Source organism: Haemorhous mexicanus, chromosome 3, assembly GCF_027477595.1.
Source record: "Haemorhous mexicanus isolate bHaeMex1 chromosome 3, bHaeMex1.pri, whole genome shotgun sequence".
NCBI lineage: Eukaryota > Metazoa > Chordata > Aves > Passeriformes > Fringillidae > Haemorhous > Haemorhous mexicanus.
Window position 1 is genome coordinate 88715035 of NC_082343.1, and position 26712 is coordinate 88741746.

The 26712-nt window shown below is 39.1% G+C and overlaps 1 protein-coding gene across 2 annotated transcripts; it reads left to right on the plus strand.

The window, feature by feature from the left end:
• The first annotated feature begins 2014 nt into the window (after positions 1-2014).
• ASRGL1 (asparaginase and isoaspartyl peptidase 1) lies at positions 2015-22616 on the plus strand. Of its 2 annotated transcripts, XR_009485929.1 has the most exons (8): positions 2015-2180; positions 3232-3500; positions 7241-7383; positions 12421-12575; positions 16835-16953; positions 18759-18869; positions 20454-20604; positions 21528-21749. XR_009485929.1 is itself a non-coding variant. In XM_059842639.1 (7 exons), exons 2-7 carry the CDS (start codon positions 3314-3316, stop codon positions 21761-21763), a joined length of 951 nt encoding a protein of 316 aa, XP_059698622.1. In that variant the 5' UTR covers positions 2018-2180; positions 3232-3313; the 3' UTR covers positions 21764-22616. The 2 variants fall into 2 exon arrangements, 1 of the variants encoding a protein (XP_059698622.1); XM_059842639.1 differs by lacking the exon at positions 20454-20604 and having other exon boundaries at positions 2018-2180; positions 21528-22616.
• Positions 22617-26712: the final 4096 nt, after the last annotated feature.

Consider the following 26712-nt stretch of genomic DNA (forward strand, 5'->3'; position numbering starts at 1 on the left):
CATAAACATTTATTTTTAAAATAGTTTTATTATAAATATGCATTAAACCAGTTACTTTTACAATGTATTTCACTTGCTTTGCTGATTCCTAAAATTAACATTTCAATGAGATTCTAGGGGAATTCTTTCTCTAGAAGGAGGGCATGTTCTTAATTTATAGATTCTGCTGGAAAATAGAAGGCACAAGTACAGTTGTATTTTAGTCACTGGAAATGCAGAGTAGACCCTATGACATCAGAGTATTTTCAGACACATGTTCCCTATCCACATGTGCCCAGATCTCTTCCTTCCCTGCTTCAGCCCTCCACCCTTACTCACCTATAATAACGTGTTCCCACCTCTTTCAAATAGGGCACATTCAGCTTACAATCAGGAAAGTTAATCTCCACAAGGCTCCACATGCAACCACCCTAATTTATTCTGTACATTTTAAAATTTATTTCTTGGGCAATTATATTACACAAAGGTCTCTTATGAAAATTAGCAAGAGCAAAATCAATAGATTTCTAGAGCAATTATTTAAAACTTATTCTACCAGTTTACATAGCTTTAGGACAGGTTCCTGATGTGCAATTCAATGTGCTAATTTTAAAAAACTAAATAATAATCATAAAACTAAATACAATACTGATGCTTTGCAGTCTGCTCTGAGAAGCTTTACAGCATTTTAAAAAGCACATAAATGATTTTACTATAATGACAAAGGCAGCGGCCAAAGAGGGCTTAAGGTAAAAAGCTGATGTAGAAACAGATTATTCCATCAAGTGATACCCTTGTTTTGATGAATCATAATGTTAGACTAATATTAAAATTTCAACTTAGAATTACTATATAAATTTTGTGTTCAGCTGTCCATGCAAACAATCAAAATGATTCTTCTAAACTGTTTAATCTATATAGTATTTGTTTCCTGTCTTGACACTACCTGAAAACAAGAGAAATAGTCTACAAAAACAGGCAGCCCTCTCAAATAATTAACGTAAGGAATTTTAATGCCTGTCTTAAGCCTACTAATGACAAAGAAAAACCATCAGGAGTATTTCCTTTTAATTACACCACACTAATTAGTTTTCAACAAACCTTCAGGATCAAAACAGATCTTAAATTGAGTGACTTTGCATTGCCATAAATCCTCGCCCCTTTTGCACAGCCACGTCCCCTTGATGCCCTGAGTGGACGCATTCACGGTCTGCCTGCAGCCTGGACTGCAGCACCTCACAGAGACACGGAGCAGAGAGGCAGCGAGCAAAGCAGGAATGGTCAAGGGAGAAGGCCAGACGCATGCCATGTAGTTGGTACAAATGCTGAGAAATGTTTGTTTACACTTCTAGTTACACAGGTAAGGGAGCTCAGAATTATGGTGGGTTTTTTTTTAATAAACTCTTATTTTTTTACTTTTCAGGAAGAACCTTTAGCAGCTCTACTTTTAGTTAACTACTGTTCGTTCCACCAGCAGCGTATAATTAGAAATAAAACAAACATCAAGCTCAGTTCTTGTCTTTGCCATCAGTTTGGGAACAGTGTGGCCGCATACAGCTTATCCTCACGGATCCATACACATATAAATGTATATAAAATGTACTCTGTGCCAACCTGCCGGGGATGTATGTGATGATCCCCACAGACCGAAGCTCCCTCGGCCTACAGCACCTTTCGGCCGACAGAACTCCACAGACAGCCCCACCTTTGGGAACGGGAAAAACCGGCCCGACCACAGGGAAGGGCGGGCCCGCGGGACGCGCTGCTGGGGATCGATTTTGGGGAGAAGTGCCATTTTTCTAATTTCACTCGAGGGGAAATCAAGCGGTGGCAGGCGGTGAGCTGGTGTGACAGCGCGGCTGTGGCCGTGCAGAGGGCGGCGGCAGCAGCACTGCCGCCTGAGGGGGAAGCACACCGGGAGGAGCGCGGTGCGGCGCCACTCGCACTCGGCACCGCAAGACCAGCGGCGTCGAACCAACCCCTGACGGAGCAGGGCGGAGACCGCGGGTAGCGAGCGGCAGCGGCCGCCATGTTCGGTGCGGGCACGCCGGGGGCGCCATGTCTGTTAAGGGCGGCTGCCGGCGAGAGGTCCCTAGGCCTGCGCCCGCCTCGCACGGGAGCGCGCCCACGGAGGCTGGGGGCAGCGGCGCGGGAGCGCGCCCAGGGCGTCCGTGAGTCACTGCAAGGACGGGGCGCTCCAGGTGCGATCGGACCCCGCACTCCGCGGGAACGCCGGGGGCGGGCGGGAGAGCGGCGGCCCCGCCGTGAGCGGAGGTGCGGCCATGGAGTGCGGCAGGGCTGGGTCTACGGCCGAGGGTAGCCTGTGCTGAGTAAGGGAAGAGCGTAGCTGCTGGCTGAAATAAAAACTTGAACGGCCTCGCTTACGGGATGATGTGCCCCACAGCGGCCCCGGCTGGGATTTCCTCTGGTCCCCACCTGCTGCCCCCCTCCCCTGGGGCCACAGGAGTGCGAGGGACCGGAGTAGTGCGGGAGGCTCTGTCGGAAGGGTTTGCTTCTATGATGAGAGGAAAGGCTGCTGGATTCTGTTCTTCACAGCCTCCAAAAATAGCCGTCCCCGGGAAACTTTTCACGAGGGGAGTTTTCCCTGGGAGGTGCCCCAGATTTCAGTGGGAGATGAGTTAGCTGCTGCTTCTTTGCCTTTTTCTGGAAGCAAAACCCGTGATTTGCATCACCAAAGATGTGTCGCAACTAGCAACAATGGGTTTTGCTCGCAGGAGGCCCATGAGCAGTAACAACATGGTGTTGGCTGCCTCCTGTGAATGAAAACCTTGTTCTCCTGCTCGAAGTTCAAAGTATAGCAAGAGGTCAGAGGCCTGGTATCCAGGTGGTTGAGCTGGGTAAACCTTTAACTCGGGTCAGGTCAGTTGTCTTTCTTTATTGCTGGTGATTTTACTGTACTCTGACAACAGGCTACCCATCTAAAACAAAGAGCAGTTGACAGGTTCAAGGGTTACTGAAATGCTTATTCCCATGTAATTTATTATTTCCAGAGAGGATTCATACTAAACAACCAGGTTGTAGAGTAACTTAGCCTGAAGTGGACCCTTGCTGTGCCACTTGACCCAGACCCTTCCTCAAAGCAGGGCTGGCCTCAGAGTTGCACCAAGTTGCATGGGGCCTCATCCAGACTGAATTAGGACCTCTTCCGTGGGAGTACTTGGCTTCCCAGAAGGTGAAATTGTAGCAGACTACGTGTATGTGTTACCTAACCTGCAGCCACTGTCCTTGTAGAAAGAACCACTTGTGAAAGACTACTCCTTCCCATCAACTGACCTGTGTGCACAGCTGAAAGCCTGGGAAGGAACTTGGCAGGATGAAGCCTGTCATCGTGGTGCATGGTGGAGCTGGCCGGATCTTCAAAGAACGAGAAGAGGGATGCCGTGCTGGTGTTGTCAGAGCTGCGCTGCGAGGTTACGCTCTCCTGAAGCAGGGAGGCAGTGCCGTAGATGCAGTTGAGGAGGCAGTACGGTCAATGGAAGATGATCCTCATTTTAATGCAGGTAATTGTTCTAAGAATTAAGTGGACTTAGAGCCATATTATATTTCAAGTGTTTTGCCCGGATGCTTCTGAAAATCCTGGCTTGTACTATTACTATTGCATTATTATAGATTTATGTACATTGCAGTGGAGTAAATACTAGTGTCACAAAATAGGTGGCTTCTCAGCATGGAATGTACTGTAGTTTCTCATAGTACACTTAGGAAGATGAGTTATGCTTTTGCCATTCTTCAGTGTTACGTATCTGCCATTTAATTTGTGTAGTGTTGTTTTACTTTTCTGTAAATCTTCTGTTACTGTGCTATGTATATCCAGTTTTAAGACACGACTCTTACAGAATATGTGTCAAGTTAATGTGTCTCTTTAAGGCTCTTGGATATACTTTGCAGCATTGTTTAATCCTGAGTGCTTGACCTTTACCTATTGCCACAGAAGTACTGGTGTTGGGGATTTTAGGGGGTTTTCTATTCATTAATGCTTGCAATTAGTTAATTAATTAAATAATACTAGAGAAGCAATGCAATTATGGTATATGAGTCGTAAATCTATACCTTCGTGTAGTAAGGGCTCGTAACTGGATTTCCTAATCAGTATGTGAATTAATGTTAGTGGTAGTAATAAAATACTTTCTTCTCTTCTTAGGACCTCAAGTTTATTATTTTGATGAATTTCAGCAAAAATATTTCCCCTCTCCCACCATGGTATGTCAGAAAAGAACATGAAATGAAATGTAGGTGCTCAGTATTTTAGGTAACATAGTTATTAGTTATGTGCTCAGTTAGTTTGCAGAGGTTCATTTGTTCTGTCTCACCTTGCAGTCAAGAGCAGCTTTTATTTAATATGAAACTTTCATTGTTTTGTTATTGACTTGGGTTGAACATTTTGATTTTTAGAGCATTCAAGCTGAAATTATGAAGTGGACTTGAAGGTGTAGAGTGTATTTTATATAGTTAGCATCAGGTTGGCATTCTCTCATTTAGCTTTTGCTTAACTGGACTTGAGCCTTCACCCATTGTTCAGGTTTGACTACGATGATTTAAGTGGCAAGTAGTCTGTTACTTACAGATCTATCTAATTGTGTTAATGCTCATTAGGTTGCTCTCAGGATCTGGCAAAAATGAGCTGAAAGCTATGTGAAAAGGACCCTGATTGGAGTGGCAATTTAAAACTCGGTGTATAGTATTTATCTTCATAAAAGAATAAAAATCCTTTTTGCTGTAATATTTTCTAGGCAAACAGACATTGCTAAAAGACAACAATGAAGATGGGCAGAACAATCAAGTTGTATCCTTTTTTGCATGATAGGGTGTAGCCTTGCTGTATAGGGTCATCTTGATGTAGGCTTGGTGCAAGGGCTCAGAAGCTACACTAGTGTATAAAATTACCATTTTAGTGATTTGTGCAGCTTAATAAAGTCATCAAGTTCTACTTGCGGCGTGGTTATATTTCTGTGTGATCTCTTTGGCTAGCAGTATGAACCAGCCTGGCATGAGTACTCCAGGTATAAGAACTGACACTCTACTGATCCTTGTACACTCTTTCCTATGCAGCCTTTGCAGGACAGAGGACAGTCTGTCCTCCCTCCATCTGTCTGTCTACAGATGGAGGGAGTTGGAGTATTCCTCTCAGTATCCCAGCTGTGATTAGGCTGATGTCAGACATGTTGATTATTTGTTTCCTCCTAGATTTTCTGTCTTCTGTTTTTCTGTCTCCTGTTTTCCCAATCTTTTGCTTAATAAGAAGCCAAAAACTTTATTTTTTCAGCACTGCTGCCAATGGATGCCATGGCCTCAGAGGCTGGTAGTCCTTACCCGTTGCTTTGGAAGGCAGGTGAAAAGGTAGCCTGTAACCACAGAAGGAAGGTTTCACGCTACCTGAGATCACTTGAAGTTCATTAACTAGCTTTGCTGTGGTTTACAGACTTTCTTGGTGACTAGTGGAATGAGAAAAGTTGGCTGTACAGCTCTCAAAGCTGGAGTTGTGGATGCCCCATCCCTGCAAGTGTTCAAGGCCAGGTTGGATCAGGCCCTGAGCAACCTGATGTAGTGGGTGGCATCCCTGCCTGTGGAAAAGGGTTGGCACTAGGTGATCTTTAAAGTTCTTTCCAGCCCAGGCCTTTCTGTGACTCTATGGCAAGTGGGATGAATTGTTCTAAGGGGTACCTACTGGTCTCTCTTTACCAACTGTAAAAGGAGACTTGTTTAGAAAGCTGTCTTTGATTACAGAAACTGTCTGCAACTGTTTTCTGCTCAGCAAATTTTAGAAAATCATAAAATGTATCCCATGAGAAATGTCCAGTAGACATGGAATACTCTTAATGTGGTGATGAAGGGGCCTCGTTGAGTTTCCCCTGAAACATAGTTCTGGTCACTGATGCTTGGGAAAGGCGTACCCTAGTTCTAGTGGGAACTTTGTGATCTTGGGTTAGAAAGCCTACCCTGTCCAAGGAAGTTAAAAGAGCATGGCAGGGTTTATCTGAGGAAACAATTCCTTACCAGCATAAGGAAAAGCTGGAAGAATGATGTTCATGTGGGTGGCACAAGGCAATTAACCTGTAAGCTCTTTACAGATCAGTCTAGAAGTTAACATATTGTGAATGATGCAGGACTTAACTATGGAATAGTTTAATTAGTTGGAGACAGGTAAAAAATAACTTTTGGGGGGTGTGTCTGTATGTGGCAGGAACAGTTTTTGAGATTGCAAGAGGAGGATTACAGGCTTTAGCTGCCTTTTGTCACAGGGGATTTAATTTCATATATTCAGGTCTGAAGTACGTTGGTATAAAAGTTTCATGTCACTTATTAACAGTGGTTTCTGGACTGCTTTAACGTTGGTGTAACAGAAGGGAGTAAAACCCCTACTGGATTAGTTGTATACAATGCTCAGGTCTTTTTACCTGAGGTACTGTGTGCATCTGCCGTGTTTTGGTTTTTTTTTTAACTTTTCAGGCTTAGTCTTCACCATCTGTATTAGCAAGTCTTGTGCACTTGATGACTTACAACCTATTATTCCTCTGTGGTACAATTATTTGCATTATTTAAAAAACCACCCATTTGCATTGTCTCATTTTGTATGTCATTAATTTTCAATTAGGTTAGTGATAGCACTGATAATTATAGAAGATGATAGCTACCTGATGTTTTATTACTTAACTTTTATTTAATAAAATTACTTTATATACTGTTTTTATTTGGTAATGGAAGAACTTGTTATTTCAAGCTTTTGCTACAGTAGTGAGGGGACACTTAACTCTGCTCCATTAATTTTGGCAGTTTCTTGGAGTGCTGTGTGATGTTCATCTATTGATAGGATCAAACACTATACCATTTCTTTGGGTGGTGTATCCTCCTTTGGAAGAATTGCAAAGGCAAAATAGTACACTTAAAAACGATCTGGGGAATAAAGAATTATGTTCATGATGGTTTGTTCATCTAACTTTAATACCAAGTATATAATTTGGATGGGATTGGAAGTGTGTTTTTAATCTTATAAAAAAATAAAACTCATTTTTAAAATAGATGTTGTACTCTGTGATATTTCTGTTAGTGGCTGGATTTTGTGGTTATACTCAGCAGAGTTTCTGTTGGTTTTTTTGTATCTGTGAGATACTTTCAATAAGTCAGCAAAGTGGGAAAGAGAGGCTGCTTGCTGAGAGCTCATAATTGAATCACCTGGGTGGTTAGCTCTTAATGACTTTCTTCTTTTTCTCTTGCCCCCTACTTTTTTTTTATTTGTCTTTAGGTTGTGGATCTGTTCTAAATGAAAAAGGTGAAGTAGAAATGGATGCCATTATCATGGATGGAAAAAATTTAGACTCTGGGGCAGTGTCTGCAGTTAAGAGCATAGCAAACCCAATAAAACTTGCTCGACTTGTTATGGAAAAGGTATGCTGATTATCTACTTGAGTATGAAGCATTTTCTTTTCCTTTGAACTTCATCCAGTGTATTGATACACCTCAGTGATGGTGTTTGTGTAGTGCTTTAAAGCAGCAAGGAAGGGAGAAATGGATTGGGGTGTTTGGAAACTATGGTCGTGACCATGAAGCACTTACCTTAAGGGGGTTTGGGAAATATTTATAAAGAATAGCATTCTAAGGAAACATAACTTGACCTATACATGTTGGTCTCCTGTAGTTCCGCTGCTGGTGTTCAAGGGGTTTTTTTGTTGTTTTTCACTTGTTTTTTGAAGAGCTTTTATGTTGTCACTGAGTGTTGTGCTTGATCTTGTAAGATTAAAGTTAGGTAATACACTGTTCACTTTGGAACTGAATTCATGGAAATTAATGTTCATGGAACTGAATTAAATGACCCAGTTACATATTTTGCTATGTAATGCACTTCTTTGTTGTTCTGGGTCGTTTTCTCCACTGTGACCTGATCAGGTGGTAGCAGCAGTGCAGTTGTAGTCTTCTACCAGTAGAAGATAACATTAGCTCTATGTGATGCTGACAGATTTTCCAAGATAATCAAATTTATCATGGCAGTAAAATATTACTTGACCTTCTATATAAGATCAATCCCACCTTACTCCACTAAGAAGTCCATTTAATATTTGCCACAGCAGACTTCTCTTATTTTTCAGATATCGTGCAACTGATCTGCATCTGTTCTGTTTTACTGTCTGTGTCTGCTTTACTATTATAAGGCTGTGACAGTAATCAAAAAGTTTGTCCTATCTTTGGAGTTACATTTTCATCCTACTAGTGCAGCTGCCCCATTGTTGAAAAGGTTCATATTTATAAAAACACTTATTAATAAGGAAGACTTATGTTTCTTTTGCCTTCCAAAGTCGCTTTTGAGGGAACAAAACCTGTTTTGGTGATCTATAAAGATGATTGACATTTGTCTTGTCCTCAATGGCCTCCAAAGCAGATAGATTTTCTTGTGTCCTTAATTGAAAGATAGTTCTGCTTTTAAGATCAGAACATTTCTCTAACATATCGAATATAAATACTTCAGTGAAATGTATGTCTACTAGCAAAAAATGTTAAAAGTTGTGATGAATAAGGATTTTTTCCTTCATATAGATTTTTTTTTGTTATTAATTAGATCAGTAAATAAGTATAGGTGGTAGATAGCTTCACAAGACAAAATCTGAGAATATAGATGAAGGGTCAGGGGAGAGATATCTCTAGCATGTTAAAGTGAATGTTGTATTTTATTTTCTTCTGTAGAGAGCTTATTTTAATGCCTATTGTTTACTTATTCCAGACTCACAGATTTATTTTCTTTGTTGCCTTGTCCGTGAAAAAAATCCTGTTTAAGTCAACAAGAATAAGGTCAAAATTACACTGTTGGATTTTGAGAATATAACTTTGCAAAATGTGTTTTAAAAATTGAACAGAAAACTCCAAACCAACCAACAGAAAGCTCTCTCTTCTGTCTTGTCTATTACAAGGTCTTTCTTGTCATTGCATGGTGCTTCTGTTGTTCAAAAGTGTTGAGGCTAAATTTGAAATGAAATTATAAAATTCCACTGTACAGGACCAAGTATAATTGTCTAGCCCTAACACCATGACATTTTGTGGTACAGGCATTACTCTTTGCCAAAAAAATCTGTGTATGATGATAAATTTCAAATGTAAATGTGGGCCTAAATTGCTTGATGCATCTTGAGATGAGTTTGTGTTTCTCCATCTCCCATAAATGGGAATACCAGCTGATGTTGCTCTTCTGCTTGTTGTTGCCCATCTGTTCATCTTGGACAGGAATTTTGGGACACCAACCCAGGGTATTTCGCAGGACATTTCATAGTGTGTTTTGTTGTACTGTGCTTGATTAAAAAGCTTTTTTAACTGTGTGATTTGGGGGGTAATAAGAGTAATTTTCCTGGGGTCTTAAGTCTGTAGGTGTAATTCCCAGTGGTTTTTTGAGTGCCTCAGTGCCATAAAGAATTTTGAAACATGCAGCTTCCAAAAAAAAAAAACCACCCTGTACATCTACTTGTAATTGTATTTCCATCCTATTATGGAACAGTGTGGGCTCCATCTGGTGGCCAGAATGGCTCCTCTAGGTTGTTGCAACACATTTGTCTTTTTTGGCTGTCGCTTTCCCACTGGGCTTAAACTTGTCCAAATTCATGGAGAAGAAAAAAGGAGAGAGCAGAATAATTTCCATTCATTATTTACTGTACTGTTGTTCACAGGAGTTTCTAGAGGTGGAAGAATTTTAGGACGTTTACTAATGTAACACATCCTTGAAAAAGCACTTAAATTTCTGTTGAATTATTCCTTTTGTATTGAACATAAATAGAATGATACATTGTGGGTTTTTTTTTGTTTTTTTGTTTGTTTTTTTTTTTAATTTGGGGCATGTAACCCTTCTCAGCTCCAAAATTTCATTATGTGGGCTTCTCGTGAAAATTAGAGCACTAATGCATTGGTGTATGTAAGCTGTGTATGTTTTCCCCTCCTCTTATTGTGCAGGACTTTACATTAGGCAAAAGAGAATATAGCTTAGAACACAGACTTCTTGAGGCAAAGGGCCAGATTTCTTTCCTGTGTTCTGGGCTGCCAGAATTGTTAAATGAAGAATTGTGATGGTCTGAACTTCAGGCCCAGCAGAAATTTGGGGTATTTTCCCCATTTCCACTGAAATCAACTAAGAGTGGCAGCATTTGTTTCTTATTTGTAAGATCTCTTGAACCCTTTTCTTGTCCTTTTGGATTACATTATGTAAATGTCTTCCAGAAATGTAGGCACTTTATATTAGCAAACATATTAATGAAACTAGAAGAATGAGACAGAAAAATGTGCTTTTGCCTTGTTTGACAGTGTTCTACTAGTTCTTTTGATTGACAACATCTGCTGAAGAGAATGATAAAAATCACCTTAAGACATCTTTTCACTGAGGACTGAAAAAGAAGGAAAAAAAAAACCCCAAACACAAAGTCCTATCGTAGAAGTTTATTTATCAATATGCTAGTATTTCTTGTTTGTGTAGCCTAGGAAGATGCATATGTTATGCAAATTTGCATATGGGATGGAATCCTATGAAAAAAATTTTAGAAATAACTTATTTTTTTTATAATAAAACTTTATCTTTTTTAAACCTGTTTAAAGGATGATATAATCTTAGTTGCTGAAGAAAGCAAGGGATAGAGGACACTACCTTCTGGTACAGATCAAGACTAAAGAAAATTTCATATTTCCTACAAAAACCCACCAAACAACAAAAAAACCCCAACCCACACCCACAAATAAAAAACAAAACTATTTTGAATATCGTATTGTGTGCTTCTCGTGGGTTAGTGGTACTGGCAGAGGGGGGCAGTATTGCACAAAGAAGTTGGCTTTCAAGTTGAAGAACACTACTCATTAATTTTGTTAGAAGTAGGTTGGTCTTGCATTGTCTGGTAATATGGGAACAGCACTCAGCATGAAAGCCCAATGTCTGCTTTCATGTATACAGGGGGCTTCTTCTTGTCACCCTTAGTATTTCCTAAAGTAATGCTCTCCTGAATTAAAGATTAATTAAAAAGGCATTTAAATTTTCAAAAATGTTTGATGTTGGGGCTGCAACATCAAAAATGTTTCTAAAGTGTAGTCCTCTGTCCCTGTCCAAAGGGCTTAATGCAGTGGCTGTAATAGGCTTAAGCAGAGATCAGTGTCTCTGACTTGGGAAGAGGTTTGTCTGGAATCCTTTAAAACAATGCAGTGCTATGCTTTGGTCATGGTAGTGACTACTTGTCATTGCCTTAGAAATCAACAGCAGGTGATGGTCTGCAACGTCTTAACCTGAAGCTTTGAGACTGTAAATGTCCTCCAGAATGTAGCATGGTACAGAAATACTCAAACTCTGCTGTCCTTACTTCTGGCTGAGAGTTGGCATTGTGCCGTGTGGGTGCTTTGCAAGGCTCTGCAGGCCTGCTGCCCCCAGCATCATGATTGTGTTTGGACCTCAGCTGATCTGGTGTGCTGTGCTGCTGCAGGGACAGAAAGGCTTGCTCTAAGTTAAGTCCTCTGCTCTGAAATTGTTCTGTGCTGTATAGTCAGATCACCACCTCTCTAAAACCTACCCAGGCTCTGATGAGCAATTGACAGCTGTGTAATTGTGCAAGAAACTGCTGCTTACTTTTTGACACATTAAAACAAAACAAAACAAAAAATCAGATTTCAGAGCTACTACTAAAGTATAAGGATTAATTAAACAAATTTATCTGGCAAATTTCTCTAAAATATGAATTAACCAAGGTCTACAGACTTTAAAGCATGGAATTAAGTAAGGTTGTTGAATTAAAATCTGATTTGGAGTGCTTTGTAAGTAAAGAAATCAAAATAGAACTTTCAAGTATTGTTAGAAGAGAGTAAACATTTATTGGTCAAACCCATTAGAAAGTATTCTGCTCTTAAATTTGATCCTCTGAGTTAATAAGAATAGCAGCTTGTTGAAGGAAATATTTCAAATGAAATTGTTCAGTTGATGATAAGGAACATTTTAGTGGTATGCTATTTGCATTTGTATTTTATTTTACTAGGTGTAATGCCTTTAAACAGGAATTTATTTAGCATTCTTTTGAATAAAAGCCTTCTAAATCTCTTAGTTAATGGGACAAAACAGTTAGTTATGTAGTAATTTGGTGATTCATTTGAAACAGTACAAAACAGTTGCATGCAAATTAGCTAAAGAACAAATTTACCAATTTTCCTTCTCTGATTATAGTAAGTGTTAAATAGTTAAGTTAAAGTAAGTTAAATAGATAAACGGTTCTTTCTTATTGATAGTTAAACTTGGTGGTTTGGAGAACTGAAAGCGTCTTCAGCTATAGTGGAAGGGGATATGGACAGAAGTTTAGAAAATTTTAAAATAAAATTTGTAATTTTCTTTTTGTGGATACTTCTAAAAAAAAAAAAACAGTTATACAAAACTGCTCAGTACAAGACAAAATGAGAATTTTCAATGAATCTCTTGTCTTTCTGCAGACGAAGCACATGCTGCTGACTGACCACGGTGCACACCTGTTTGCTCAGGCCATGGGTATTCCTGAAATTCCAGGGGAGAAACTCATAACTGAGAGATCCCGGGAGAGATGGAAGAAGAACCTTGAGCCAGATTCCAACCCTGAAGAGTTTCAGAAGTAGGTAAAATATATTTTATTTTCAAATTTGGGTAATTTACTGTGGGCTATCTGGTTACAAAAAACTCAAAAGAAGCCAAAAACCCCCAAATGAACAAAATGACCAAGAAAAACAAAACCCCAAACAAATAAACACAAACCTCAAAGGCCTCTATTCCAAATGTTATGTGGCTTGATACAGTCTTTACAGTATGTCTTCCTTGAAAGCAGTAGAAAATCAAGCTTTCAATGAATTTGGTTAAACATAAATGACTGGAACAAACTTGATGAAACTTGTTGCTACTTAAGAAGATTATTGGTCATTTTGACAATAGCATAGCTTTTGTGGCTTTATTGGGGAACAAAGTTAGAAGTTATTACTGCTCTTAAAATCATCAGTTACAGAAGTGCATAGAATAGCTTTAACAAACAGCAGGTATTATTTTGTATAGCTTTTTCTGTGGAGGAACTGGTTTTAAAAAATCAGTGCACATACTAAAACAAGTTAATTAAAAAAAGCCCCAAAAACCTAAGAAAGGTGATCTTGGTTAAGTATTAAGTAGATGATCAGATTTGTTTTTAAATTGGATTAGACAGTTAAACAACATCAGAGTTTGACCAGTAATTCCTTCTGAGTGGTGATTGTGGCTGTTGGTTATGAAAAGGAATGAAAAAAAATGACCAAGTTTAGTGATGGGTGGGAAGAGAGATGATGCTGGATGCCCAACAGCAACATGAACATCATTTGGAAAACAAGGCAGTCTCATATAAAGTAGAGGGGAAGGTGAGACGGACAGTAAAAGAATGAAAAACATCAGGTGTCAAGAATGATTTCTGTGCTTTTGAGGTAGGCATAATCACTTAATTGTTTTAAGCTTCCATTTGTACATCCATGATTGTGGTGCAGGAAAACACTGTGTTACATTACATAAATGCTGTATTATGTGCTGTTCATCTGTTTTGTGAAACAGGAGTAATGGCAGGAGCAGAGCTGAATTTGTAGATCAGAAGGAGGAAATTTCTTCTGTGAGCACATTAATTAAAGTCCATGAAATGAGGCTATAAATTACAACTTGTATGTTACTTTCAGTAAATTGTTGGAAGGAAAAACAAAGTAATGAGACATGCATGACTATGGTCTTGTAAACAAAGCGATGTTGTTCCTTGACTCTAAGGTCTTGCTTGGTCATAGTTTGTTCTGTATCCAACAGAAGTTATCTCTTGATCTGTAGTCTGTCCAAGGACTGTGTGGTATTATCATTGATTGTGAAGAATTTTGAAGATGGTGTAGCCACCACTGTTTCTTTGTCTCTTGAACATACCAGTTAGAATAGCATGGCATTTAAGTATTCATTCATTCATTCATTCATTCATTCATTCATTCATTCATTCATTCATTCCTCATAACTGCTTCATTTTTACCTTTTTATACCTTTATTTTTTCCTGTAAACAGTCAGGCATCTTCAGTTTCAGCATGGACTTCTTCTGGAATATCTGATAGTAAAATGCTTGTTTATTTCTGAAAGGCTAAAGACTTTTTCTTGTCTTGGCCATGCTGTTCTTTTTCTGAAAACCAAAACATCAGCACAAATTCACAAAGTTGAAAACAGGTCTTTTTTAATGCAAACCCATTTCACTCTGTATCACACGTGGAATGTTCTTTTTCCCTATTATGTCCACAGTGATTATGCAGAAACTTGCCTGAGGCGAACAGACAGAAGGTGAAGTAGTATTAGTCAGAGGCAACATAATACCAGATCATACTGGGAATTTGAAGGTTGGTGTGTATTTTACTTCCAATCCCCTGATCCTCACAGTGTTGGAAACCCTGGGGTTTCATAGGCTTTGCAGGTAAAATCTGGTGTCTCCATAAGAGATACCTTTCTCCTCTGCTGGTTAGAGGCTTGCATTGATTTATGCTGAAAGCTTAGGATTCCACTGTGTGTGGAACATTCCATCTTGCACACCTTTTGCCGAGAACAAGGCGTGATTTGATTTATGTGCACACTGCAGAGAATCTGGCCATACCCTTGTTAAGAATTACTGGAGTTTGCCTGCGAATCCTACAGAAAGGCTGTTGAGTCTGGCTGCAAGGTAGTAAATGAGCTCCTAGCCCCACTGTGAATCACACTGCTAGGCTAGAGTAACTTGAGGAGGTATTAACTAACAAGGACCCTAACAATAAACAGAAAACTCCACTACTGATGCAGGGCTGAGAGACAAACTAGCAAGTAACTTGTTAGTTAAACTGGGATAGTGTAAATACATATCACTTCATGGGTATTGGATAATGAAAGATTTAGACAAAAGGAAATAACAAACCCAAATAATACATTCTGTATCACAGTATATGCAGTATATAGGAATAATTCTTGATTGAAAAAATCCCTAATAGCGTCCTCTGATACACCACAGGTACTTGTTGAGGTTCTTGCTACTGTCAATAACTAAAAATAGTGAGATGGTTATAATTTGATAGCAGTTTTATCTTCTTGGTTAATGTTTTGGAGTCAACTAGCCATGCAGAAAAAAGTTTATTTGTATCTTCTTTGTTCTGAAGATGATCAAAGGAAGGGTTACACTGAAGCAGTAGAAAAGGGACTGTAAGAAATCAAGTGTAGTTGTCTATTTGCTCCACTGCAGATGAGGTGTGTTGGACACATTCACTTTGTTATTTATTGCCAGTTGTGCTCTCATACCAAAACAGGTAATTACTGCGTGTGTCATCTGTGTACTTTTATTTTCACAGTTGCTTAAAGTAAATACTTATCTAAGAAAATATACCTCTGGATACATCTTTCTTAGTTTCTCAGGAGGATCTAACTTTAGTTGGTTGAAGGGTGCTACATGAATGTGCAAGGGAGTACTGAATTTACTAATGTTCTTTTCAGCAAATCACTTCTAACAGATGGATGGGTGGGAAGCCCATCTGCACTATCATATCAGTTTGAGATGAGGTCCGTCTCTACATAAATGTCAGAGCAGCCTATAAGGCCTGTGATTCATCAGTCAGCTTTGAATTGCTGTGAATGAAGTGTAGGGACTGACAGTGTGATATTTTACATAAGCAGGAGGGAACAGGAAGTTGGGTCTCTGAGAAACTGGCTGTGGGTTTCAAGGTACACAAAGACTTTGACTTAATTAGCTGAGATTTTGCACAACTATAGAGAAACCCTCACCAGTGCCTAGGCAAATTCAGAAGGTATTCCTTTTCCAGTTGCCTGTTGGGTAGTTCCTTGAAGGATTGTTACAAATTATTTTCCTGAGTGGAGGGATTTAGATAATTTTTGGGGTTTGGTATACTTCTCCTAGTCACATAGTAGTTTTTGTTCCTGTGTGAATTGCTAAGACTGGAATATACGGGTATTTAAACTGTTGCTTCTCAATAATGTCTCACTTCTCAGTGCAGCAACTGTTACAATAAGTCACGACAGGCTTTTTTTTTCCATACACATCTACACGTGTCTATTTTGAGCAGGCTATTGTATATGTCTTTTCTGTGTTGAAGAAATAAAGATATAGTTGAGACTTCTGTTTTCTTCAGTGCCTGAAGATTTTTAAACCAATGTGCAGTTTCAGCAGAGTCTACTGGCCAGCTGATTTAAACCTCAAGATTACGTAGCGAAGGAGTACAAAGACTAAAGTATGTCTTAATGATGCATTGTGAGCAATACTAGTTGAAAGGAAAATAAATAAGCTTTTTCTTTTTTTTTATAGCATTCAAACATTAAGGGGAGTAAGGAAAAGGAAAGAGGAGGAACAGGAAGGAAATGATTCAGTGCATGCATAACATTACTGTCCTTTTCTGTATTCACTCATTTACGTGCATTGTCATTAATAATTCCGGTTAACCTCCTGTTGAAACAGTGGAGCCAATTGTTGCATCTTCGAGTTGCCATTTAGGGGAAAGTTGTGTGTCAGTTTGTGTGTCAGCCAAAAAACCACTCCAGAACTATAATGCCTAGAAGTATTTCTGCCCTGTGTGCTTTTGTTTTGTGGGTTTTTTTCCTCCCCAAGTTTCCATGCTATGAAAGTAAACAAGTCATGGGGGAAAGATTTAAAAAAAAAGTGTTTTCTACTCTATTAAATACAAAGCTTGTGAGAATTATTGCATATTTCTTGTTATTTTTGTAATGAGAAGCATGGCAAAAACAGCTTTATGGTGAGTAGTAATTCTGTTGTAGAAATCTTCTTTAAAGCTACCTGGGAAATAAAGGCAACGTGCTTTGGCAGGTATGCTTTAATTCTGTCTAATTTTATTAACTGTTTTTCTTGGCAGAGACCTTGGAACAGTCGGTGCTGTTGCTATAGACAGTGAAGGCAATGTAGCTTGTGCAACATCCACGGGAGGACTCTCTAATAAAATGATTGGCCGTGTTGGTGACACAGCATGCATAGGTATGGGGTGTGGGATCTTGCCTTTCACTTTTTGGGGGTGTCTCATTTAAAGAAAGAAAAAAAAAAGTATTGCAATTCTCCTCTTCATCAGTGAAACAAAACACAAATACTAGTCCATCTAAAAAGGAGGTCTAACATTCAAATCTATCAAAGCTAAAGCTCCTTACAGCTTGGAGATATGCAAGAAAGAATTGGAAAACTGGGATGGGAGTTTGTTTTTTCTGTCCTTTCTTCATTGCTAACACCTGTGTTTCCTTTCTGATGATTCTGATAAAGTGCTCCTTTTTTATGACTCTTCTTTCCACTAAGTCAAAAACTGTAGCCTGCTGTTTCCTCAATACTTAAGGAAGTAGGTGTAATTGCAATTACTATTTGTTATATCAGTGAGCAAGAATTACAAAGTGACTCGCAACTTTGAGTAAATTCTTGTTTTTAAGAGAGCCCTGATAAGACTGTCTCAGAACCTAATTGATGTGGTGTGGAATAAAGGAAATATTTTAAGAGATTTCTTATCCAAGTATAAAGAGACACTTGAAATCCTTTCTGCAGACTTGCCAATTGATTGCTTCAAGGTTCTACCATACAGCTGGGATTTGGAAAACAATTATTTTTAGTAAAACATGTTCCAAACTCAAATAGCATTGCTGTTGGCAGTATACAATGATTATAAAACTGTCTTTCTTTTGCATGCAAAGTTGCTGACATTTTGGTATCCTCTGGGTTTTGACTGTAGTTTTCAGTTTTGTGTCTGGCTGCAGCCTTCTGACTGCAAATACCCTCCTCCTGTGTAGATTATGTTCAGCGTTGTTATAGTCTGGGACATGGGTTTGTGAAGGAGAAGTGAAACTGGGCACTTTGGAGCATATTGTTTGCAACTTTTGGTCTTGCTAGGCGTCTTCAGGATTTGATACAGAAATGTCAGCTGTGCATTTAAACATCAGAGTCTTTGGTAAGGGGGCATTGACTTAATATGGCAGTTACTCAGAGTCCATTAAAAGGGTCTGATCAAGAAAGCACAGAAGAGAAGAAACTTTCATTCCTCTTCTAAGGCCTCTTTCCCCTCCCCCACTACCTTGTTTATAATGCTGTGGTATGTTTCTTCCTAGCTCCTGGGAAATATTTTTCTTAGGAGATGTGCTAGAAATATGGGTAATGAGCAAGCAGAAGCTTGGTAGAGAACAGGGTGTGGAATGTGCCAGCAAAACAAGGATGGGAGGGGAAAAAAAAAAAAGGGAGGGAAGGGGAGTTCAACAGAAGAAACACTCTGCTTGTGGTGAGGACTTCGAAGATTCTTCAGGGGTGCTTTGAAATTTTACTAGAGCTCATGCTCTTCAAATCTCTTACGTGCTGTGGAGGGTAAGTTCCTCTCAAACTAGTCAGCTCACAAATGTCCTCACTAGATCTTCCTTCATATCTTCTCAATTGATATGACCTGGCCTTCTGCATCCTGGCCCTATCTTGCTGATCTTCAGTATACCCCCCACCTTGCTGTTCTGGAAAATATTTTTGCTCATTCCTGTGGAGTGTTGGCCTGCTTCTGCCTCTTGTACACAAACAGATCACTACTCTTCTCTCTCAACTTGGCAACTGACTTGCTCCAACTGTTGTTCATCTCTTTCATATATTTTACTTTTCATATTGTGGCAGAATTGAGAAGGTAGCTTTTCTGACACTTTGCTCTCAGAAATGCATGGAGCTAATGGACCTAAAGGAAGAAATGTTTGGTACCTATTTTAAACAATGCAGGACTTTTAAATCATATTACAGAATCTTGCCTTCTTTTTTTTTTTTTTCCCTTTGAAAAGGAAGTGGAGGTTATGCTGACAACCATTCTGGTGCCACTTCAACCACAGGACATGGGGAGAGCATTATGAAAGTGGTCTTAGCCCGACTGATTCTCTATCACATGGAGCAAGGTATATTCCAAACTTGCTGTAATCTGAAGTAAGGAGGATAGGAAACATTGCCTAATCACAGGTTTCAGTGTATAAACTGTCATCCTAGAACAACTGTCAGAAGGGTTGCTCCAAGGGGTGTGTGGATGGGTTAAAACAAAAACTTTAGAAACAAAAAAAAGTATTAAATTATTAATAAAGCTAAAATAGCTGAAGTAAACAGAATTATCTCTGCTGCCTGATACTGAATCATACTTTAGATCAGTGTACATTGAAAGACATTACTCTATACTTTGTTTAACAGAAGTTCTCTTTAATAATTTTTCCCAATTATAAACTAAAATTCTGTGAGAAAGAAAAAGAAAACAAGTAAAAATAAGATACATTTAAGGGAGCAGTAAGGGAGAGCTAGAAACAGATACTTAGAGCTGAAATAGTATATTGCCTTTCTAATAAACTGTAAAGGTCATTATTGTAACAACTCTGATTACAGCAACAGAAATTATTTTAAGACTTTTTAACCATGATTTCAATTTACATTTTGTTTTGGAAAATGTACTAAACATACTGGTGGGTATGTGGTAAACAGCTGACACAGTATGTCTAATGTGACTGTAATACAATCTGACTGTGGGATGAGCCTTTGTAGCTTTACCTTCATGACTTCGTCTGTCATCTAAACCCTTGATTATGTTACAGCCTGTAAACATAGCCAGACAACATACTTGTGTTGCATGCAGTTCAAGAATCATTAATATAGATATCACCATTATTTTTAGAAATGAAATAGCTTTGGGGCAGTACAGTGTAACTTGCTTTGAGATCGACCAAAGTGGAAATAGTTGGAAAACATTCAATTTACAATTTCATTGGAGAAGCAGTAAGTAGAGAGACAAGTAACAGCTGTTGTGTTGAATATTTTTGTTGTGCTTTATAGGGCTGTTTGCATATAATGGGTGCATTCCTCTAAATCTCATAGCTGATGTGACAGTTTCAGCATAAAATACAACCTACAGATTATTTCCCAAAGCTCTTACCATGTTATGCTCTCCCTTTACTCTCTAAATTACGTCTATTAAGTATTCAATTTGTTAACAGCTTTCTAAGCTCTTGTCTAAACTGTATAAACCAGTTTCTTCTCTGTCTTGAAGTTAACTGCATTGCAAGACTTATGCATTGATAGCAGTTATCTGGCTTGTGATTAATCAATTTGAAAGGCAAATGAGGCTCAAATTAAAAAGTTTATTGGAAAAAAAGAAGAAGAAAATTAACCCACATGTATTCATGTCTAGTTTGTTTGCACTTGTTCACCCTGTCCATGCTTGCTTTACCTTCATTCATCCTGCCCAGAAGTATAACTCAGCTGCCAGGCAAACACGTCAGCAATTAGATTCCCCCCAGCCCCTCCTCCCAACATATTTCCATGAAGGCACTGAAAACAAACCCTTAAGTTGTTATAGCTTTTTGAGTCCTTGAATAGTTAGCTGAAGTTGCATGTGTAAGAACAACTGCAGAGTCCTCATAATTCTGTTCAACTATTTCGTAATTCGCATACTAAATATCCTCTTTTGGACAAATGCTGCAAAATTTACTTCTGTATTTCAGGAGCGAATTGCTTTGCCAGTCTTAACAGCTGTTGGAATTTCAGTCTTATGGTGGCAGCTGTTGTCTTGGTGAAAAATCAAACAGTGAAATACTGACCCTTTGAAGACAGTGCCACTGACTTGAATAGTCACAGTGTCACCCGTGCGTCAGAGTAAGGAGCTTTATCCTGTCAGTCACCAGTGCTGTGAATAATTCTGACTCTGCTGGTTTTATTTGGTTTTAACTCAAAATTTGCAGGGAAGGCATGAAGGTCAGGTTTTGTTCTATAACCTAAGCTGCGTAACATTACTGAGGGTTTATATCTTAGGGTAATTAGGCCAGGCCAACTGCATTCCTGAATGTATATTTAAACTTGTAGTGAACAAATATTTTGCAGCTATTACAGGCCTGTGTGTATGATGTACTTATTAAATTTGATTTATTTAGAAAATATTCCTGTTAATACAAATCACGTAGAGAAAAGTTAAAGTTGCATTGCAGGTCCTTTGTCTGATGTCTAGTACATTGAGACCTCATTTTACCTGATGGTTTCAGAAGTTTCAGGAAGAGTCATGCTGATGTCTGCTTTTGATAAATTATGACAATGTGTAGTACGTGCCTTGAGCTCTGTTGCAGCCAGTGGAACTAGAAGAGAGATGATGACTGAAATTTTTGATTGTTTTGATGTGTGTTTTTTTCAAATTGTAAATGCTTTAGATCTAGCTTGTCATGAACCTTCGATGAAAATCTTGCAGATTGACTTTTTTTTCTAGTTGCATGATAGCATAAGAAATGGTGCAGCTTGAACATAAAGTTTGTGAGTTAGTTTGTATTAAACAAATTAACTAATTCTGAAACTGAATCAAAATTGGAAGCTATGTAACTAAATACTTGGGCAGTACCACGCCATAGCAGCTCTTCACAACTGTCCAGAGCCTTTCCAAAAATGCATCCTTTGTTAGACTGGAAATTTCTTGCCAATTTAGTTGAAAGAGAGGTTAGATTTAACTGGTTCCATGGGGAGGGGTGAAATTTGAAGAGAATTTTAAAACTGTCAGGAAAGGTCCTATGAAGTGATTCTGTTTTTCTTTTCAGGAATGTCACCAGAGGTAGCAGCGGACACTGCATTAGACTACATGAAGACACGAGTTGGGGGTTTGGGGGGTGTCATTGTTGTCAACAAGGCAGGAGAGTGGGCAGCAAGGTTCTCCACCAAGCAAATGTCCTGGGCTACTGTAAAGGATGACAACCTGCATTATGGCATTTATGCTGGGGAGAAGCATATTAAGTCTGTTGATGAAGCTCTTGCATCTGAAAGGAAGGGATTCTAAGAATGAAGAAAGTGGACTGACAGAGAAGAATGAAGATCTCCAGTTTTTGCTGGAGGAGAATGACAGTTGATTTTGTCTTTCTGAATGATCTTTTGGTTCACAGGCACTACATTTACAGTCAAAACAAAATCTGGACATTGTTCTTTAGTGGACATGTATATATATGTGTAGTCTTTTAATACCTTTGTGAAGTCAGCTCCTCCTTTTTTTAGATAAGAAAGAGAATGGTCTGTAGGTTCCTTGGTTAGCATGCCTTAATCTTGCATTAAAGGGAGCATGAGTTTCAGTATTAGAGGAACTCCTTTCCACATCCATTCTCAGAGACTGCTGTCAGTATGATTTGAGAGAAAAATACCTGTTAATTAAAAGCTGAATTTTGAAAGTCCACAGTCTTTTGAGCAGCCATCTCATGGTACCAGCTTGCTAATGGTCAGTGAAATACCACCAAAGAGCAGTGAAGAGTTGAGATTAAAATTGTTCTCACAGGCTTGAGGTAACTTCTCACAGGATATAATGAAGTAAAGAAAGTAACTTTGTCCAGAGAAGGGAAAGGTGATGCTAAAGAGCTCTAATTCCATTCATTGACATCACAACCAAGTAGTGTAGAATGTTTCAAACTGTATGTGCTCAGTTAACAGGAAAGATGCTATGGACTTAGTATCTGGGGTAGTAATAGAAAAGGTCATGCTTTCAATAAAAATAACAGCAATCTTTTCTACTCAAATGCAGAGGTGATAGGCACCTTTTAAGTCAAAACAGGAGACAGAGATGCTGATTAACTGTAAAAATAATTATCTGAAAGTAAGTGATCAAAGCAAGTTGTACTAAAATAAATAAAACTGCCTGTTAACAAGCTTCTTGTGTGAAGTCTGAAACATTGTCTGCAGAAATTTTCTTTTTTAAAAAAAACGATACTCTGTTACTTCTAATACATTTTTTTCATTAAGATTTTGTATTTTTAAAAGAAAAATTCCTTTTTTATTTTCTGACTCTCAACTATGGGTTTTTTTGTGTTAAGAACTGTAATAATTTTATGCATTTCAGCTGGTGATTAGATTTTCTCTTACATGCCATCATTCTGTGGAATGTTCCCTTCAGAAGATCGCCCAAATAACCATAACAAAAATCTTAAATTGTGGTTTGAAACCACTCCTACCTGGGTCCCAACTACAATAAGCTGTATTACTGAGTTTGCACATACAGAATAGTAGGGTTGCCAAGACTGTCTAAACTTGCTCTGTGCTTTGATCAGTGTTTTCTTGGACGTTGCAGGTGATTGGATGTGGACAGCGATGGTTCAAGAGAAGATGGCAGATGCAAACCATGACCCTGGAGTACTTATGCACTTTTTATCAACAGAAGATCATGTTGAAAATGGCTGCTACCTGATCATCAGAAGTTCATTAAACAGTAACAGTAATTCTGATGTGCTCATTGGTAGAAAAAAGTAGCCTTCTATTGAGTAAAAATTAATTTGTTTCCCCTTCTGTGCATGAGATACCAATCCTACAGGGCCAGGCTGTTCTCTGGGAGTAAAAAAAAAAGATAACTTCATTTCCAAAATACATCCAAAGTATTTGTCATCAATAATCTGCTTTGTTTATCTCACCTGTCCCTAGTGGAAGATAAAATTGAGGACAGGCAATAGAAGAATAACCTCTATGAGTTCAGCCAAAATTCACTTTGCAGCATTATTTTCATGAAAGTGCTCAATGGGTTTTTTTTAAAATGAAAAATAATCCAACTTGAAGTACGTTTTGCAGAGCTAAATTGTGATGCACATAGGCATAGATGTAGGCTGCACACAAGCATACAAATATCTTGTCATATATACTGGCTTTGTCAGATGAAAGAGTGCATGGAAGGCACACTCCTTATAACCTTTCCTTTGCTTGGAGTAGGTGGAGTGAGGCATGTTTACCTGGTACTGCTGTAACACCTGGTGTACCTTCTTTGTAAAGCTGTTTGTGTGTTAACATTTTTTGTTCTGGTCACACTCCAAGCTGACAAAACCCAAGTGATGGTTAGTGTAGCAGCAAGCATAAGCTGATATACCTGCTGGGTGGTTGATTGGCGAGGATTTGGTGCTATGCTAACCCTGCCAGTTGGCTTTGGGTTAGCTTTGAACAAGTTCACATGGACCCAAAAGGCACCAGCAACCTCAGCAGCACTACACAGGATCTCAGGGATGTCAGAAGGAATAGTAAATAGCTACTAATTCACCTCAGCTGTTCTCAGGAATACCATGTAATAAATTGCTGGCACTTGACAAAGTCATTATCCTCTATAGGTTCTTCTGTCACTCATAACTAGAGTCACTGGGCACCTTCCAACAGTGCGTTAAGCACTGTGGCTACCATCTGCTCTGTGTGATTTCTTCTGCCTAACCTACCCCTTGGTGCCATGCTCTATATGCCTTTCCTATAAAAACTCTGATTTTCAAAAATATGCATGGGCTGTTATGTTGCCAGAAATCAAAAGACAAAAACTTGCAACTGATAAAAAGCAGATCTTTAATGAAAGCTTTCAGGTGCACAGAAATGGCTACCAGCACGTGTGTTAAAGGATTGCTACAATTTTTATGAGGTTAATTATTTAGTATATCTAGCAGGTACATGCAATAGGAGATCAGTTGCCCCAATAACTGACCCTGAATCAGCCCCTTGGAGTTGGTACAGGAGCTTCTTTGCCCTATTTGTTATATCTCTTAAGTTCTGGTGGAGAACCAGATATTCTTGTCAGAAATTCTCTTCCTAATAATAAGACTGAACAGAATTTCAAGAATGTGTTAGAAAGAGCTGTCTTATTATTCTAAAATTTGAGAAACTGCAAGAAAAGTACTAGAAACCATACAGCAATAAATAAAAATCTACAAAGCTATGAATATAAGAAAAAGCTAAAAATCTTCAGCTATCAGTTATACCTTTCCAGTTCATGTGGGGCTGGGAATGACTGCCTGTGCCTTACATATGGATTGATGGCATTTGATAATCTTCAGGCTGTAGTTTGCTCCACAGTTCAAATTATGTCAGCTCAGGCAAATCACTAGTCCAGGCATTCAGGGCTATCTGTATGCTTCTCTTCCAGGTAGCTGACCAACAGTCAGTAAAGGTATGTGATTTCCTCACCTGATGTGCATAGCAGGTAGACCTCTTATAGGATAGTGTTCTTCTCCTTCATAAGGGGGAATGGCAGCAAATGGTCAGGGATGTGGTAGACCTTATTTTCAAAGAAGTTTGAGAGCTGGGGATGGAAGAGTTTTCCTCTCTCTCTTGCTTTAGCCCTTTCAGTCATGTTCTTTAGCTAGAACAGGGTGAGATTTTGTTGCAGATGATGTAAGAGGTTGCTGGTGTTGCACCAGACTCCCTAATTTTTTGTTAATATTGAGAAACCACCCTTTATAAGGGTTTTAACATTTAACAGCTTTTATAAATGTAGTTGCAAGATGCTGAACTTAGGGAGGATACCAACAGCAGGACAGGAAGCTGTGTGCCCCTGCTGTGCACTGCTGCTGGAAATGAGCCTCTAATCCAAATGGCTGTGACCTGGATATCAAAGAAAGAAAATTAGAGGTTTGTTGCCAAGAAACTGGGTGTCCTTGGCATCTAGCAAAGCAGAAACAGTTTTAATTATCTAATTAAAGTGGGGCATCCTGTTATTTCATATCATTTAGAAAGCCAGTTGTGGATGTTGTCCTGTTGCTTTCTTAGTACTCTGTAGAAAGGGTCCCTGACATGCACAGATAGCTGTGATGGGCCTACATATCAAAGCAAAGTTGTTAATAAAAGCACCAGGGTGATGACCACTGACTTCGTGCACATATTGTTAGTTCTGTGTAGGTTTTGCTTCATAATTTTTGCAAATTACAAGTAATCAAAGCTTGCTCTGTAAGACACCAGCATTTTGAAACTTATTATTTTTCAGTGCTCTACTTTGTCCTACATTTTAGTTCTTTGTCTCTGGGGTGGTTTTCATCGACTTTGAGATCGAACTTGGCAAAGTTTAATGGCACTCGCTGTTGTGTTTGTTTCTCTTCTGGTCTGCTTTTCCTTTGATATGCTCTGATAAATATTTGCTGTGGGACAGATTTCAATCTCAGTTACGTCAGTATAAATGAAAAGCAAAAAGCACAGTCACTGAAGTCTCTGATTATGCTAAAGGAAGTGAAATCAGGCATGGGCTCTCCTTTCCAAAGTCAGTAGCTTTGTATTGCAACAGCCTTTGCTAATGAGGGAGAGAAGAGAGAGGACACAGAGCCTGCTGCAGGGAGTCACTGCCTGGAACAGGACTCTGGTCTTTGGCAGTTTCAGGGTAAAGATGATGCCCAGGGAAATAGTTAAATATGCATACTGGGAAATAAATAAGTGTCAAATGATTCACATGGAAGAGTCTTAAGAGCACACAGGGTGACCAAAGAGTCATTTTGTTTTAGATGTGTAAACCACAAAGGACGGGAATCTCATTTTCCTTTCCACCGCACTCCTTACACTTGGTTTAGTGGGGGCATGTAGATACCCTTCAACCTCTGTGTAATTGAGTTTTGCCAGACCTGGTCACATGTGCTGTAACTTCAATTATTTTTTAAATTTACGTTTTTAAAATTCTTGCCTTTTGGCATTTAAAGTTCTCTTTGCTTGGAATGAGGCTGTTTTCTTGTGGTTCCTCCCTTTTCTGAGGAGGACAGGATGGGTTACGGATGCAGTCTGCGTGGGCTTTAGCCCTCCAGCCCTGCACTTTTGACCCTTTCCTGCTAGGGCTTTACTACAACTTAAGCTATGTAAATGCATGGTAGCATGCAGCTTATTAAATACTCAGCCTCTTCCAGACTTAATGGCTCTGCCGGGTCCTGCCTGCTTAGCACATAGCAGGCTGTGTGCTTAGCAACCCGACTGCTGCGAGTGCATCACCCCATGCACTGCCTTCCCCGCTGCCTCACCACTGAATACAGC

Bases quoted from the DNA above. Each gene is read 5' to 3' on its own strand.
- ASRGL1 (XM_059842639.1), top strand. From the start codon at position 3,314: ATGAAGCCTGTCATCGTGGTGCATGGTGGAGCTGGCCGGATCTTCAAA. The intron at 12,576-16,834 runs GTAGGTAAAATA...TTTTCTTGGCAG, and splicing joins AACCCTGAAGAGTTTCAGAA to AGACCTTGGAACAGTCGGTG. The intron at 18,870-21,527 runs GTATATTCCAAA...TTTTCTTTTCAG, and splicing joins TCTCTATCACATGGAGCAAG to GAATGTCACCAGAGGTAGCA.